The 17,941-nt window shown below is 48.5% G+C and overlaps 1 protein-coding gene across 1 annotated transcript in view; it reads left to right on the top strand.

The window, feature by feature from the left end:
* dlgap2a (discs, large homolog-associated protein 2a) overlaps positions 1-17,941 on the top strand; it is a gene marked incomplete at both ends in the record, with an annotated part of 410,496 nt that overhangs the window by 366,941 nt on the left and 25,614 nt on the right. The window contains 3 exon segments of the mRNA XM_084311128.1: positions 3,637-3,725; positions 4,877-5,319; positions 6,859-6,950. Of these exon segments, the coding sequence (XP_084167254.1) occupies positions 3,637-3,725; positions 4,877-5,319; positions 6,859-6,950 (624 nt within the window).

A 17,941-nucleotide genomic window follows, 5' to 3' on the forward strand; every position in this document is an offset into this window, starting at 1 on the left:
GGACCCGATGCTCAGGGTGATGGTGTTGGAGGTCTGACCCCCCACCCTGACCGCCTGGGGTCTTTCGCTCAGAAAGTCCAGTACCCAGGCGCTCAGGGCGGAGCTCAGACCTAGCTCGATCAGCTTGTCCACCAGTCTGGTGGGGACTATGGTGTTGAACGCTGAGCTGTAGTCAATGAACAACAGTCTCACATAGCCCCCCTTCTGACGGTCAAGGTGCGAGAGGGTGCTGTGCAGTACCTGGGAGACCGCGTCGTCGGTGGACCTGTTTGTCCTGTATGCAAATTGCATAGGGTCCATATCACTGGGGAGGGAGGCACAAATGTGGTCCTTGACCAGCCTCTCGAAACATTTCATGACCACAGAGGTGAGTGCCACCGGTCTGTAGTCATTTGGACATGCTGGGGAGGGTTTCTTCGGCACAGGGATGATGGTAGACCTCTTGAAGCAGGCAGGGACCACTGACTCCGCCAGTGATTGATTAAATATGACGGTGAACACAGGGGCCAGCTGGTTGGCACAGGTCTTGAGTATACGTCCTGTTATGCCATCTGGGCCAGCAGCCTTCCTGGTGTTCACCTGCATAAATGCTCTTCTCACACTGTGTTCCGACAACGAGAGAGCGTCCCCCCCCCCTCGCGGTTGCCCCCCCCCCCTCCACAACAGCCGGCATATGTCAGCATATGTCCTCTTAGCAAGTTTGACTGCTTTGCATAGAGTATAGACTGAAGCCTTATACTCCTCCATGTTTCCTGACTCTCTACCCAGGTTGTAGGCGGTGGTACGAGAGTTCAGAGCTGCTCTAATAGTGCTATCCACCCACGGTTTCTGGTTTGGGAAAATCCGCACCGTTTTCCTGAGGACAATACCATCAGCTATTGTTGTTATGTAGCACACCACTATGTCTGCTAGTTCACTGACGTCACTGGCACTTCCTATGAACATATCCCAATCCGTGTCTGCAAGCACGTCCTTGAGCGTGGCCTCTGATTCGTCGGTCCACTTCTTAGTCTCACGTGACACGACGGCGTCACGTGATCTCTGTTGATATGCCGGAAATAGCAAGATGGAGTCATGATCGCTCGAGCTTGTGGACCCCGTTAATGGCGGAGCGGCTACTGCCTTGTAACCCGCTTTGAACGGGGAATAGCAGTGGTCGAGTGTGTTCTTCCCTCTGGTGGAGCAAGCGATGTGTTGGAAAAAGGACGGCATCACTTTCTTCAGGTTGGCCTGGTTGAAATCGCCGGCCACTACCATCGCTGCGTCTGGGTGTTTGATCTGGTGTCTGTTGAGATGATCGTGTAATTCGCCCAGCGCTTTGCCCGTATTCGCGTGTGGGGGAATATACACGGCAGTCATGACGACTGCTGTGAACTCCCTCGGGAGGTGAAACGGACGACATAGGATAGAAAGATGTTCCAAGTCCGGCGAACACGAGTTTGAGAGGACCTGCACCCCCTCGGGATTAACCCAGGAATTGTTCGTGATGAGGCAGACTCCGCCGCCGATGGTCTTTCCTGAGCCAGCGTTGCGATCTGCACGTAAGACTGTGAAGGCATCCGAGGGAGAGACGCTTTTGTCTGGGGTCGTCGACGTGAGCCATGTCTCTGTGAGACATATAATGTTGATGTCTCTCATCTCCCGTTGGAACCGGACCCTCGCTCTCAGATCATCCATCCTACCCTCCAACGAACGGGCATTCGCCAGAAAGATGGATGGAATTGCTGGGCGGTAAGCAGCTCTTTTTAGTCTCAATCTGATACCTCCTCGTCTCCCTCTGTGTCTTCTCCTGCCGTCGCCTTTGTTCTTTTCTTTGCCGCCATTCTCCCGTCTGATTTCTGCTGGCCATTCTAGGTCAAAAGTGTCTCCAAACTCCTCTTTGAGCCCGGGGTTCAGGTCCATAAGTGTCTGACGGTCGTATGACGTACCCGCCAGTGTTGCTTTAAATAAAAAAGTAGCAAAAACAAACATAATAGCTAAAAGTGAGTACATCGTTGCGGAGCTAAAACCAGAGGCGTCTGACCTGGGTCGCGTCCTTCCTTACACAGAGAGAGTGCAGAGAGTGAACATAGTGCAGAGAGTGAACATAGTGCAGAGTGAACATAGTGCAGAGAGTGAACATAGTGCATAGAGTGAACATAGTGCAGAGAGTGAACATAGTGCAGAGAGTGAACATAGTGCAGATAGTGAACATAGTGCAGAGAGAACATAGTGCAGAGAGTGAACATAGTGCAGAGTGAACATAGTGCAGAGTGAACATAGTGCAGAGTGAACATAGTGCAGAGTGAACATAGTGCAGAGAGTGAACATAGTGCAGAGTGAACATAGTGCAGAGAGTGAACATAGTGCAGAGTGAACATAGTGCAGAGAGTGAACATAGTGCAGAGTGAACATAGTGCAGAGACTGAACATAGTGCAGTGTGAGCAGGGAGCAGGTGGTGAGCGTAGTGTCTATGAAGCCAGCTAAAGCAGGGAGCTCCAGGACGTGGCTCTGGGAGCCATAAAGAGGCCTTGAGTCGGACTTTTTGGATCAGCATCATAGCCTCACAGCGACAAAGCAGGATCAACATCAATCATGTCCCTGCCATATACCATAATATCTACTAATGGCTACTGTCCTCTATCTCTCTGTTACTATGGTTACAACGTTCCACTACACACCCTATTCTGTGCTGCCTAACCATGGGGAAGACACAATGTTTTTTGCTTCATGGTTGATTATATACCAACACGCCCCCAGTAACTCTCTGTAACTGTCCCTTCTGCAACACTTGGCTTGTAAGCCAGAACACGACGCATTCACAACATCTCAATGTGAGCTTTGTTTGAGCTACATGATATATTCATGAATAAGGACTCAATAATCTGTGTCGTTGGTGATAATGGTGTAATGGTGCGTGGGTTTATTAGGCTAGTAGAATGGCACTCAAGAAGATTCAGCCCCCACGCTACAGCGCACATGTAAAGCCAATGAATATTTTGGAGAACACTGAGTTGGCTGAGGAGACTCATTATAATATTGTGTAGTCGGAGTGGACCTGGAAATCTCTTCAGTCACCATCTTACCCAGTACACCTCTGGCGAGAGACATTGATCTGGGCGACGAACTTTGACCGATTTTAGAGAGAGAAAAAATCAATAATGCCGACTATTGGCTGACTGTGAACCTATGCACCGGGTTTGAGCCAAATCTGATCTGAAATGCAGCAGCTATCGCGGTTTATGGACAGACAGAGACATATAGCCCCCCCCCCTTGTGGTTTGCGCACAGGTGTAAACATTTCAAAATAAAAGTCCATATAGACGGGAAAGACGGGCAATTGTCCTATCTGGTTTAGCCGTGAATCATCATGTTGTTTTTCCAGACACTTTGTGGAGCGCCGCCCCTCGTTCTTCACACAGACTACCCCCAGAAAGAAAGACCTTCCCTGGGAACTTCACCCGTTCTCTTGCCCCGCCCGCCCGCGAGTGTGTGTGTTCCGCCTCCATAAATCACTGAACCTCTACTTCCTGACAGGTCACGTAGAGTTAAGGTGCCGCGACCGGCCCCAAACCAATAACCCCCGCGGACACCTGGGGGATTTGTGCTCCTCGTAATGAGAACCGCTGTTGCTCTCTGTCACTTCCTTGCATTAGGTGGAAGCAGCCACGGACTCGGAGTCGGAAAGCAAAAGCTGCCGGGAGTACCATTCTGTCGGCACGCAGGTGGAGGACGACAAGAAGGGGTGAGATAATGGCTCCAGAAGTTGATCCCCAATAACACATTTTCCAACTGTAGTAATACACTTGTGAGCAATTGTCCCTTCCGGTGGTGTGTCCTGTATCACGACAGGGAGAGTGTGGTGCCACCGCTGCCAGGGTTAGTGGTTCCGTTTCCACAAGAGGCTAAAAGATGCCGTTGCGGTACTGTGAGAAGCTTTTACCACGCAGCGCAATTATGTTGCCATTACATATTAATGGCCTCGGGGTGTAAGAGGATAAACGTAGGACCTGCGGTAACTGAGCTCCAATACATATCACCACTTTAACTGAGCTCCAATACATATCACCACATTATTCAATACATATCACCACGTTATTCAATACATATCACCACTTTAACTGAGCTCCACTACATATTATCACCACATTATTCAATACATATCACCACATTATTCAATACATATCACCACTTGATTCAATACATATCACCACTTTATTCAATACATATCACCACTTTAACTGAGCTCCAATACATATTATCACCACATTATTCAATATATATCACCACTTTATACATATCACCACTTTATTCAATACATATCACCATGTTAACTGAGCTGTAATACATTATCACCACTTTATTCAATACATATCACCACTTTAACTGAGCTCCAATACATTATCACCACTTTATTCAAACCTTCCCGACCTAGTCATGAAGCCATGGTGGCTTATGTTCTGTGTGATTAGATTAGATGCTAATTTATTGTCATTATACAGCACAAGTACAGTGCAACAAAAATAAGTTTGCCATCCAACCAGAGTGCAAATGTCACAGTCAAGTGCAATAGTAATACACAATGTACAGGTGATTAAACTGGGTATAAAATATATAAATTAGTACTACTGGCCTGGGTATAGTGCTAACCAGATGTAAGTACAGAGTTGTAATACCAATATGTACAGTGACACGTATATGTATATATGTATATAGACAGTATGGTCGTAGTCATACTGGCCAGCAGTGCAACTAGTAAGAGTAAGTAAGCACACTAGCATATTGGTGGCTTTCTTGGGTCGTGTGAATGCGTCTTGAACCAGCAAAGCCGTATTTAAAAAAATATTTGCCGGCTTCTCCGTGTGAAAAGGGCTTCTGTCTCCACCACCCTCACAGGCAGGGCCGGTTCAAGCGCTCCAACAGCGTGACGACGGCCGTGCAGGCCGACCTGGAGCTGGAGGACTTCCCCACCATGGAGGACAAGGGCCTGCAGTTCGGCGGGGGCTTCAGCCGGCACCCGGAGCCCAGCATGCCTGCCCAGTACGGGGCGGTGCGCACCGTCCGCACCCAGGGCCTCTTCAGCTACCGCGAGGACTACCGCACCCCGGCCGAGCCGGTCAGTCCCCGGGAGACCACCGGCGAGACCGTCTGGCAGCTGGAGCCGCCCTCCCCCAGGGAGAGCGCGCCGTCGTCGGGGGGCGAGTCGGGCCGGGCGTCCCCCTCCCCGCGGAGGGACGGCAGCTGGTTCATGCAGCTGCTCCACACAGAGACCAAGAGGATGGAGGGCTGGTGTAAGGAGATGGAGGCGGAGGCCGAGGAGCACGACCTGTCGGAGGAGAGTGAGTGAGGCCTCATGAGCACTGTTAGAGTCACAAGGTCTTTATGTACCAGGGTGGGTTCTGTATGTACCAGGGCGGGTTCTGTATGTACCAGGGCGGGTTCTGTATGTACCAGGGCGGGTTCTGTATGTACCAGGGTGGGTTCTGTATGTACCAGGGTGGGTTCTGTATGTACCAGGGTAGGTTCTGTATGTACCAGGGTGGGTTCTGTATGTACCAGGGTAGGTTCTGTATGTACCAGGGTGGGTTCTGTATGTACCAGGGTGGGTTCTGTATGTACCAGGGTGGGTTCTGTATGTACCAGGGTGGGTTCTGTATGTACCAGGGTGGGTTCTGTATGTACCAGGGCGGGTTCTGTATGTACCAGGGTGGGTTCTGTATGTACCAGGGTGGGTTCTGTATGTACCAGGGTGGGTTCTGTATGTACCAGGGCGGGTTCTGTATGTACCAGGGTGGGTTCTGTATGTACCAGGGCGGGTTCTGTATGTACCAGGGTGGGTTCTGTATGTACCAGGGTAGGTTCTTTATGTACCAGGGTAGGTTCTGTATGTACCAGGGTGGGTTCTGTATGTACCAGGGTAGGTTCTTTATGTACCAGGGTAGGTTCTGTATGTACCAGGGTAGGTTCTCTGAGTACGGACGCTATTTTACAGCAACGGGGGGAGAGTGGCTCAGGAGGTAGAGCGGTCGTCTGGTAGTCGGAAGGTTCCCGGTTCGATTCCCACTCCTCCCGGGCAGCGTGTCGATGTGTCCTTGAGCGACACACTTAACCCCTAATTGCTCCCGATGAGCAGGTTGGCACCTTGCATGGTTGCCTCCGCTGTCAGTGTGTGAATGTGCACCATTTACCATTTATTCACACTTCCATTCACAGTTCCACACATTCACACCTGTTGAATTGCCCAGTACAACCACCGTCTTGACACTGTTGGCCACTGAGCAGCTCCACTGGAGCAGAGTTGGGGATTAAGTGCCTTGCTCAAAGACACTTCAGCGGTTGGTATTGAGGGACGGGAGTGGTGACGAAACCACCTGTTGTGTTTTAGCATTATTGTTTCCTGTACAATAAGGTGCAGTATAGAGCACATCAAACTTCAAACATTAATTAAATTACTTTAATTAAGTAATAATAAGTAATAAGTTAAGTAATAAGTATAATTAAGTTATAGTATAGTTCTGTCCTGTTTCAGTGTTTTCACTTGGACCAAAGCTGTTCCCTTAGCAACACAATTCTGCTGATAAGGGCTATTCAGAATGTGTGTGTGTGTACGTGACTGTACATGAGACACAATGTGCATCTACCCATGGGGTTCAGAGTTAACAGTATTAATGAGGTGTGTGTGTGTGTGTGTGTGTGTGTGTGTGTGTGTGTGTGTGTGTGTGTGTGTGTGTGTGTGTGTGTGTGTGTGTGTGTGTGTGTGTGTGTGTGTGTGTGTGTGTGTGTGTGTGTGTGTGTGTGTGTGTGTGTGTGTGTGTGTGTGTGTGTGTGTGTGTGTGTGTGTGTGTGTGTGTGTGTGTGTGTGTGCGTGTGCGCTTCAGCCCTAGGTAAGATCCGGAGTGCGGTGGGCAGTGCTCAGCTCCTCATGTCTCAGAAATTCCAGCAGTTCTACTGGTTGTGTCAGCAGAACCTGGTGAGGAACTCCACCCATATTAACGTGTGTGTGTGTGTGAGAGAGAGAGAGAGAGAGAGAGAGAGAGAGAGAGAGAGAGAGAGAGAGAGAGAGAGAGAGAGAGAGAGAGAGAGAGAGAGAGAGAGAGAGAGAGAGAGAGAGAGAGAGAGAGAGAGGGGGTTATGTGTGTCTGGACCTCATTTAGCAATATTTCTGTTTATGTAAAAGGTTTAAAAGTTGATCAAATGCTGTGACATCATTTACTAAATCTGCATGCCAAGTTGAAAACTGTTTCCGAGGATTCATTATAACTAATTTGAAGTGGAAATGTGTTTGATTTAAAGCTCTGATAAATGAGGGCCCATTGTGTGTATGTCTGTGGGTGTTATGAGTGTCAAAACAAATATAACAGATACAAGACATAATTGATTGAAAAGAAAATACAAATTTTGTTTGGGAAATGATGAGTGAAGCATGCATTCTTATATCCTCGAAACCCTTTGTTCTCCACGCTGCACAACGAGTGCCAACATAGTTTTTCTACAACTCAAGTTCAGACCTATGTTATTCTATTTCATTAGCACTAAAAGTGGGTTATCTTTATTGTTCAGAATGTCATCTTTCAAAAGAGACCAGGCTCATGCATGTGCTATAAGTATAAAGTATAGTATTTTGGTTTGCAAAAAAAGTATGCAGTCCTCAAAAACTAAAACTAAAATGGCCAATTGTGGGGGCGCCTGTTAACCCTCTCACTGCCACACGACAGCCGGTTAACCCTCTGCTATCACACACAACCGACGGCGATGCTCCATCATTAGCATCATTAACTCCGGATCCGCGGAGCTAATGATGCTAATGATGGAGCATCGCCGTCGGTTGTGTGATAGTAAAGGGCTAACCTTCTTTAACAAATGTTGTGTTTGTAGGGGGTGTGTTTTAGCTGATACCAGCTAACTTTACTTAAACGCCATTCAAACCACCATTGATGTTGGAAAGGGGTGGGAAATACCCCATGAGACTTGAACGTTGTTTGAAAGTTGCTAGTCATACGTAACTGAAAACCACTGTACCGTTTTTATTTCCGCTACACTCTACTAGAATCTCCGCACGTCACACTTCCACATTCAGTCGAGTGCGGTTGTTATTATCTCCCAGATGCTGCGTGAATTCTAATAGCTTGTAGTAGAGGAATACAGTAACATTAGCGAATATTATTCCTATTATCATTTCTGCCTGTACCTCGCCCCCCCCCTCCCCATGCAGCTATGATGCCTGCATTTATCTAAAGGGGATTAATAAAGGAACACTTGACTTGACTGGACTTGAATCAGAGGAGAGCTAAAATAATTAACTAACACTGTAAAGGCAAACGACGTGGGCTTTGAACTGCTTTCAGACCTGGCCAAGTCTCAGAAATATAAACATCGACATTCAGTCCGCTAAGAAGACCGAGCTGAATACAGGTTTCTTTACGGTTCCGTGCGGACAACTAAAGAGGATCTCTACAGCGTCGGCCTTGGGACTTCAGGCTGGTTTAAATCATGTCTACGAGCCCCCAGCTAGCCGTTCACAGGATTTAATGCAGGGCCCAGAATTCATATCAGCTAATAATATTTTCAAAGGTGTTGTAAAAGAGGGACAGACAAAAACAACACACTGCTCTCCGATTTCACCTGAAGACCAGCGCATGTTACAATATTCTCAGAATCAGAAAGGTCTTTATTGCCAAGTAAATTTTCACATAAAAGGGATTTGTCTTGGTCGTTTGGTGCATTAACATTAACAGACAATTAAAGTAGAATAAAATAAAATTTGAATATATAAACTAAATTAGAATAAAAAATGCAATATAATATAATATAGGACAGGGCTGTACAATTGTGCAGGATGTAGTATAATATATACACTAAATTAGTGTTCCAGACATTACATATTCTATTCCACTGTATTTCTATTCTAATTTAGTGTATATATTATACTACATCCTGCACAATTGTACAGCCCTGTCCTATATTATATTATATTGTATTTTTATTCTAATTTAGTTTATATATTCCAAAGTGCAACTGCATGTCGTACCAGACCTCAGTAAACCTATTGGATTGTCGGACTTAGTGTTCCAGACATTACATATTCTATTCCACTGTATTTCTATTTTAATTAAGTCCAGACAATCCAATAGGTTTACTGAGGTCTGGTACGATATGCAGTTGCACTTTGGACGCAGGGACAAAGAGGGGAATCAGGATCTCGAACCTGAGTTGTTCATTCCAAAACGTGATAGATAGATAGATAGATAGATAGATAGATAGATAGATAGATAGATAGATAGATAGATAGATAGATAGATAGATAGATAGATAGATAGATAGATAGATAGATAGATAGATAGATAGATAGATAGATAGATAGATAGATAGATAGATAGATAGATAGATAGATAGATAGATAGATAGATAGATAGATAGATAGATAGATAGATCAAATCAAAAATACCCACTGGAGAGAGACAGAGAAAAGGGGGTGCCATGTTTGAGAAGCGAGGAACCCCCCCCCGCCACCGCCGCACAGAAAGCGTCTGACTTGCGAGACGAGGGAGTTCCTGGCGGTGGGCCCAGGTGAGATGCTTTATATCAACACGGAGACTACGATGTGAATTGTGATTCACATGAGTCACGGAACACAAGATAATATAAACAAAAAACATCCTTGTCCTGCAGGTCTGAAAGCTGGCTAAAAAGTTACTGGATACTGTCCATGGAGAGCAGGAAACGATGGAGCAACGCACCGCCTGATCGTCTGAATCACACATGCCACCAAAGCGACTGTCGACAGACTCTTATTCCACCGGTTGCACAATCAATGGAAACGTACAGATAAATGCACGTCATCCAAAGTAGCTGGCCTGCGTGTGCAAGAAGATAGTTATGCGTTGCTTGGCAACAGTCCAGTCCCAATCCAGCTGCATAACTATTTGTCTTGGTGGAGCCAAATAAATGATTAAATAAAATAGCAAATCACAATCTGTTGCCCCTTATTACCATCGACTAATAAATGGAGCTGGTAGAAGTGTTGTGTAAAAGCAATGTCACACTTGAGGTCGTGCCGACGTGCCGGTTAATTATCGGCTAATTATCCTCGGCACTCGGCCTGCAGCCTCGTTCGTACCGACCACCGAATCACGTTCGGTATCCCATATCCAGTGCGAGGGCACTCCCTCTCGTGTGATGATGCTTAAAGGAACACGCCAACATTTTGGGAAATTAGCATACAGTCTTCTCCAGAGAGAGACAAGCAATTAGATACCAGTCTCCTCTCTGTGCGTTCAGTAGAAAGCTATCTGGCTGCATGTTAGCCTAGCTTAGCACAATGAATGGAAGCGGACATGGCCGGTTAGCCTTCGGGAGAGGTGTTAGTTGGACAATGCCTATAGGCTAACCGGCCATGTCCGCTTCCATACCCATTCCGTACTGAACGCACAGAGAGGAAACTGGTATCCACCTTCTTGTCTCTCTCTGGAGAACACGGTAAGCTAATTTCCCAAAATGTTGCAGTGTTCCTTTAAATCCACTACCTGTGTGTTCCGGATGATGCAGGCAGCGCGGTCTGTTCTTGAGAAGAGCACGGCCCCCGGGTCGCCTCACACGGGCACCGCACACGCAGACGCAGACCGCTCCATTCCTCATCCTCTCCAGAAACACGGCGGAAGGTCAGGGATTCCTGCCTCGCCATTTCTCTTTTCCCCCGCGTTCTTAACTCTTTTTATTGATCCGAGCCAAAGCGTCCAGTATTTCAAATAAAGTTGCGTCAGGGTTATGAGGAATAGCCAGGGCCGTTTCTGCAGCATGCAGCAGAAATGGCTCATTCAAGGAGGATGAGGTGGTATTGAACTTGTTTTATATAGCGGACCCCCCCCCCCCCCCTTCCCTACCGAAGGAGATGGTAGTTATCTAAGTAAATAGCTCCCTCATTTTCAAAAAGCTTGTGTTTCCTCTGCGTGACAGACGCCTCCAAATAAGATGGGCAAGATTGATTTTCCTCAGTTTCAGACATAAGTGTCCACAATTAAGAAGCTTAAAGAGACGTCTAGCTGTGCTTTATCCTCTCTCTCTCTCTCTCTCTCTCTCTCTCTCTCTCTCTCTCTCTCTCTCTCTCTCTCTCTCTCTCTCTCTCTCTCTCCTCTCTCTCTCCCTCTCCACTTTCTAAAGTCAGACTTAAACACATGCTTTCACAGACAAACAGTACAGGATTAAACACACACACACAGACCCCGCCGGGGCTTATAACTCCCTGATGTGCAGCTCAGGCTCCTGACATCTAAAGACTCGGTTAGGAAAACATAAGGAAGGCAGTGGTCAGGATAAAGACTCGGTTAGAAGAACATAAACAAAGGCAGGGGTCAGGATGAAGCTGATGAATTATTTAGTGAGCTAATTAGAAGGGAGGCCATGCATACAAGACAAATGTCACCAAAAACAACATAAAGCGTCTTAGTAAGGTGTTGGGCCATGAGCCGGACTCTGCCGGAGGGATGGAACACCCTTCGTCCAGAGGTTAGAGAGCGCTGCCTGACACGTCAGTCTAAAGTCTCCCATAGGTGTTCAAGTGGGTTGAGATCTGCTGACTGCGAAGGCCATAGCATATGATTCACATCATTTTCATACTCATCAAACCATTCCGTGACCCCTTGTGGCCTGTAGATGGGTTAGGGTTAGTGCCCTGTGGATGGGTTAGTGTCCTGTGGATGGGTTAGTGCCCTGTGGATGGGTTAGTGCCCTGTGGATGGGTTAGGGTTAGTTTCCTGTGGATGGGTTAGTGCTCTGTGGATGGGTTAGTGTCCTGTGGATGGGTTACGGTTAGTGCCCTGTGGATGGGTTAGTGCCCTGTGGATGGGTTAGTGTCCTGTGGATGGGTTAGTGCTCTGTGGATGGGTTAGTGTCCTGTGGATAGGTTAGTGCCCTGTGGATGGGTTAGTGTCCTGTGGATGGGTTAGTGTCCTGTGGATGGGTTAGTGCTCTGTGGATGGGTTAGTGCCCTGTGGATGGGTTAGTTTCCTGTGGATGGGTTAGTTTCCTGTGGATGGGTTAGTGTCCTGTGGACGGGTTAGTGCCCTGTGGATGGGTGAGGGTTAGTGCCCTGTGGATGGGTTAGTGTCCTGTGGATGGGTTAGTGCCCTGTGGATGGGTTAGTGTCCTGTGGATGGGTTAGTGCCCTGTGGATGGGTGAGGGTTAGTTTCCTGTGGGTGGGTTAGTGCTCTGTGGATGGGTTAGTTTCCTGTGGATGGGTTAGTGCTCTGTGGATGGGTGAGGGTTAGTTTCCTGTGGATGGGTTAGTGCTCTGTGGATGGGTGAGGGTTAGTTTCCTGTGGGTGGGTTAGTGCTCTGTGGATGGGTGAGGGTTAGTTTCCTGTGGGTGGGTTAGTGCTCTGTGGATGGTGTTGGATTCTTCGGTAATCAGCCAGTATCACCTCGTCACCTGTGGTTCCGTGAAGTTTTCTGCGTTGTGTTTATCTCTTTCGACGTACTGACTGATTCCCTCTATCCTACCCCGTGGATGCGCTCGTCTCAAAAAGAATTCGACACTGGCAACGTGATCTCTTTCCTTAGATTGTGATGTTTATTTTCATAAACATAGACTCGTACAAGATGGAAACAATTTGAAAGTCTTTGAAGAAACTAAATTCATTATTCCAATGATCTCTCCTGTGGCCCGCTCTGTGATTGTTGCGGCCTAGCTGTTATCCAAAAAGCCTTCCCTGTTAGCCAAAGCTATCTCGTGGCCACCGGAGGGTGGGGCCACGCATCCCTTCCCCCCACCCTCTAGCTCCTGAGGTCTTTTGTCCACGTCTACACGTCTCAGCCTCGTGTCCTAGTCTAACTTACACCGGAAGAAACTCACAGCTCATAACGTCTTTCCCCTAGCAACGGGGCCATCCCCGTAGCCCCGCCCCTTTTCTCGTTACTAAGTGACACGATACCATGGCAACGGCTCTCTGGTCACCTTTGACACACTCATCAAATGTTGTGGTTTCCCTGCCCCCGTCACTTCTATGTGACAACTGGCCCAGCGCTGCTGTAGATAATGACCTTGGCTCGTTGGTTATCTTTAGAGCTCAGCTGATAAAAGGCCCTTGTCTGCAGTCTGACTGGAGACACACATTCATACATACATCTGTCCTCTTCAGCGTCTATAGTTATAATATCTAATATGTATAGGTTATTTACCTTATAGACACATATGAAAAACCTTGAATCTAAAGTCTCCCATAGGTGTTCAAGTGGGTTGAGATCTGCTGACTGCGAAGGCCATAGCATATGATTCACATCATTTTCATACTCATCAAACCATTCCGTGACCCCTTGTGGCCTGTAGATGGGTTAGGGTTAGTGACCTGTGGATGGGTTAGGGTTAGTGTCCTGTGGATGGGTTGGGGTTATTGTCCTGTGGATGGGTTAGTGTTAGTGCCCTGTGGATGGGTTAGTGTGCTGTGGATGGGTTAGGGTTAGTGTCCTGTGGATGGGTTAGTGTTAGTGCCCTGTGGATGGGTTAGTGTGCTGTGGATGGGTTAGGGTTAGTGTCCTGTGGATGGGTTAGGGTTAGTGTCCTGTGGATGGGTTAGGGTTAGTGTCCTGTGGATGGGTTAGGGTTAGTGTCCTGTGGATGGGTTAGGGTTAGTGTGCTGTGGATGGGTTAGGATTAGTGTGCTGTGGATGGGTTAGGGTTAGTGTGCTGTGGATGGGTTAGTGTTAGTGCCCTGTGGATGGGTTAGTGTTAGTGCCCTGTGGATGGGTTAGTGTTAGTGCCCTGTGGATGGGTTAGTGTTAGTGCCCTGTGGATGGGTTAGTGTTAGTGCCCTGTGGATGGGTTAGTGTTAGTGTCCTGTGGATGGGTTAGTGTTAGTGTCCTGTGGATGGGTTAGTGTTAGTGCCCTGTGGATGGGTTAGTGTTAGTGCCCTGTGGATGGGTTAGTGTCCTGTGGATGGGTTAGTGTTAGTGCCCTGTGGATGGGTTAGTGTCCTGTGGATGGGTTAGGGTTAGTGTCCTGTGGATGGGTTAGTGTTAGTGACCTGTGGATGGGTTAGTGTTAGTGCCCTGTGGATGGGTTAGTGTCCTGTGGATGGGTTAGGGTTAGTGTCCTGTGGATGGGTTAGTGTTAGTGACCTGTGGATGGGTTAGTGTTAGTGACCTGTGGATGGGTTAGTGTCCTGTGGAAGGGTTAGGGTTAGTGTCCTGTGGATGGCTTAGTGTCCTGTGGATGGGTTAGGGTTAGTGCCCTGTGGATGGGTTAGGGTTAGTGTCCTGTGGATGGGTTAGTGTCCTGTGGATGGGTTAGTGTTAGTGACCTGTGGATGGGTTAGTGTTAGTGACCTGTGGAAGGGTTAGGGTTAGTGACCTGTGGATGGGTTAGTGTCATGTGGATGGGTTAGGGTTAGTGACCTGTGGATGGGTTAGGGTTAGTGTCCTGTGGATGGGTTAGTGTCCTGTGGATGGGTTAGTGTCCTGTGGATGGGTTAGTGCCCTGTGGATGGGTTAGTGTCCTGTGGATGGGTTAGTGTTAGTGCCCTGTGGATGGGTTAGTGTCCTGTGGATGGGTTAGGGTTAGTGTCCTGTGGATGGGTTAGTGTTAGTGACCTGTGGATGGGTTAGTGTTAGTGCCCTGTGGATGGGTTAGTGTCCTGTGGATGGGTTAGGGTTAGTGTCCTGTGGATGGGTTAGTGTTAGTGACCTGTGGATGGGTTAGTGTTAGTGACCTGTGGATGGGTTAGTGTCCTGTGGAAGGGTTAGGGTTAGTGTCCTGTGGATGGCTTAGTGTCCTGTGGATGGGTTAGGGTTAGTGCCCTGTGGATGGGTTAGGGTTAGTGTCCTGTGGATGGGTTAGTGTCCTGTGGATGGGTTAGTGTTAGTGACCTGTGGATGGGTTAGTGTTAGTGACCTGTGGAAGGGTTAGGGTTAGTGACCTGTGGATGGGTTAGTGTCATGTGGATGGGTTAGGGTTAGTGACCTGTGGATGGGTTAGGGTTAGTGTCCTGTGGATGGGTTAGTGTCCTGTGGATGGGTTAGTGTCCTGTGGATGGGTTAGTGTCCTGTGGATGGGTTAGTGTCATGTGGATGGGTTAGGGTTAGTGACCTGTGGATGGGTTAGGGTTAGTGTCCTGTGGATGGGTTGGGGTTAGTGTCCTGTGGATGGGTTGGGGTTAGTGTCCTGTGGATGGGTTGGGGTTAGTGTCCTGTGGATGGGTTGGGGTTAGTGTCCTGTGGATGGGTTGGGGTTAGTGTCCTGTGGATGGGTTGGGGTTAGTGTCCTGTGGATGGGTTAGTGTCATGTGGATGGGTTAGTGTCATGTGGATGGGTTAGGGTTAGTGACCTGTGGATGGGTTAGGGTTAGTGACCTGTGGATGGGTTAGTGTCCTGTGGATGGGTTAGTGTCCTGTGGATGGGTTAGGGTTAGTGCCCTGTGGATGGGTTGGGGTTAGTGTCCTGTGGATGGGTTAGTGTCATGTGGATGGGTTAGGGTTAGTGACCTGTGGATGGGTTAGTGTCCTGTGGATGGGTTAGTGTCATGTGGATGGGTTAGTGTCATGTGGATGGGTTAGGGTTAGTGACCTGTGGATGGGTTAGGGTTAGTGTCCTGTGGATGGGTTAGGGTTAGTGTCCTGTGGATGGGTTAGTGTCCTGTGGATGGGTTAGTGTTAGTGTCCTGTGGATGGGTTAGGGTTAGTGTCCTGTGGAAGGGTTAGTGTTAGTGACCTGTGGATGGGTTAGGGTTAGTGTCCTGTGGATGGGTTAGGGTTAGTGCCGTGTGGATGGGTTAGTGTCCTGTGGATGGGTTAGTGTCCTGTGGAAGGGTTAGGGTTAGTGTCCTGTGGATGAGTTAGTGTTAGTGACCTGTGGATGGGTTAGGGTTAGTGTCCTGTGGATGGGTTAGTGTTAGTGACCTGTGGATGGGTTAGTGTTAGTGTCCTGTGGATGGGTTAGTGTTAGTGACCTGTGGATGAGTTAGTGTTAGTGACCTGTGGAAGGGTTAGGGTTAGTGTCCTGTGGATGAGTTAGTGTTAGTGACCTGTGGATGGGTTAGTGTTAGTGACCTGTGGATGAGTTAGTGTTAGTGACCTGTGGAAGGGTTAGGGTTAGTGTCCTGTGGATGGGTTAGTGCCCTGTGGGTGGGGTAGTGTCCTGTGGATGGGTTAGTGTTAGTGACCTGTGGATGGGTTAGGGTTAGTGACCTGTGGATGGGTTAGTGTCCTGTGGATGAGTTAGGGTTAGTGACCTGTGGATGGGTTAGTGTCCTGTGGAAGGGTTAGGGTTAGTGTCCTGTGGATGAGTTAGGGTTAGTGACCTGTGGATGGGTTAGTGTCCTGTGGATGGGTTAGGGTTAGTGTCCTGTGGATGAGTTAGGGTTAGTGACCTGTGGATGGGTTAGTGTCCTGTGGAAGGGTTAGTGTTAGTGACCTGTGGATGGGTTAGGGTTAGTGTCCTGTGGATGGGTTAGGGTTAGTGCCCTGTGGATGGGTTAGTGTCCTGTGGATGGGTTAGTGTCCTGTGGAAGGGTTAGGGTTAGTGTCCTGTGGATGAGTTAGGGTTAGTGACCTGTGGATGGGTTAGGGTTAGTGTCCTGTGGATGGGTTAGTGTCCTGTGGATGGGTTAGTGTCCTGTGGATGAGTTAGGGTTAGTGACCTGTGGATGGGTTAGGGTTAGTGTCCTGTGGATGGGTTAGTGTTAGTGACCTGTGGATGGGTTAGGGTTAGTGTCCTGTGGATGGGTTAGTGTCCTGTGGATGGGTTAGTGTCCTGTGGAAGGGTTAGGGTTAGTGTCCTGTGGATGAGTTAGGGTTAGTGACCTGTGGATGGGTTAGTGTTAGTGACCTGTGGATGGGTTAGTGTCCTGTGGAAGGGTTAGGGTTAGTGACCTGTGGATGGGTTAGTGTTAGTGACCTGTGGATGGGTTAGTGTCCTGTGGAAGGGTTAGTGCCCTGTGGATGGGTTAGTGTCCTGTGGATGGGTTAGGGTTAGTGTCCTGTGGATGGGTTAGTGTCCTGTGGATGAGTTAGGGTTAGTGACCTGTGGATGGGTTAGGGTTAGTGTCCTGTGGATGGGTTAGTGTTAGTGACCTGTGGATGGGTTAGGGTTAGTGACCTGTGGATGGGTTAGTGTTAGTGACCTGTGGATGGGTTGGGGTTAGTGACCTGTGGATGGGTTAGTGTCCTGTGGATGGGTTAGGGTTAGTGTCCTGTGGATGGGTTAGTGTTAGTGACCTGTGGATGGGTTGGGGTTAGTGACCTGTGGATGGGTTAGTGTCCTGTGGATGGGTTAGGGTTAGTGTCCTGTAGATGGGTTAGGGTTAGTGACCTGTGGATGGGTTAGTGTTAGTGTCCTGTGGATGGGTTAGGGTTAGTGACCTGTGGATGGGTTGGGGTTAGTGACCTGTGGATGGGTTGGGGTTAGTGTCCTGTGGATGGGTTGGGGTTAGTGTCCTGTGGATGGGTTAGGGTTAGTGTCCTGTGGATGGGTTGGGGTTAGTGTCCTGTGGATGGGTTAGTGTCCTGTGGATGGGTTAGGGTTAGTGTCCTGTGGATGGGTTAGGGTTAGTGACCTGTGGATGGGTTAGGGTTAGTGTCCTGTGGAAGGGTTGGGGTTAGTGTCCTGTGGATGGGTTAGGGTTAGTGTCCTGTGGATGGGTTAGTGTCCTGTGGAAGGGTTAGGGTTAGTGTCCTGTGGATGGGTTAGTGTCCTGTGGAAGGGTTAGGGTTAGTGTCCTGTGGATGGGTTAGGGTTAGTGTCCTGTGGATGGGTTAGTGTCCTGTGGAAGGGTTAGGGTTAGTGTCCTGTGGATGGGTTGGGGTTAGTGTCCTGTGGATGGGTTAGTGTCCTGTGGAAGGGTTAGGGTTAGTGTCCTGTGGATGGGTTAGTGTCCTGTGGAAGGGTTAGGGTTAGTGTCCTGTGGATGGGTTAGGGTTAGTGTCCTGTGGATGGGTTAGTGTCCTGTGGATGGGTTGGGGTTAGTGTCCTGTG

This window comes from Notolepis coatsorum (genome assembly GCF_963971535.1).
Source record: "Notolepis coatsorum genome assembly, chromosome: 3".
Taxonomy (NCBI): Eukaryota; Metazoa; Chordata; class Actinopteri; order Aulopiformes; family Paralepididae; genus Notolepis; species Notolepis coatsorum.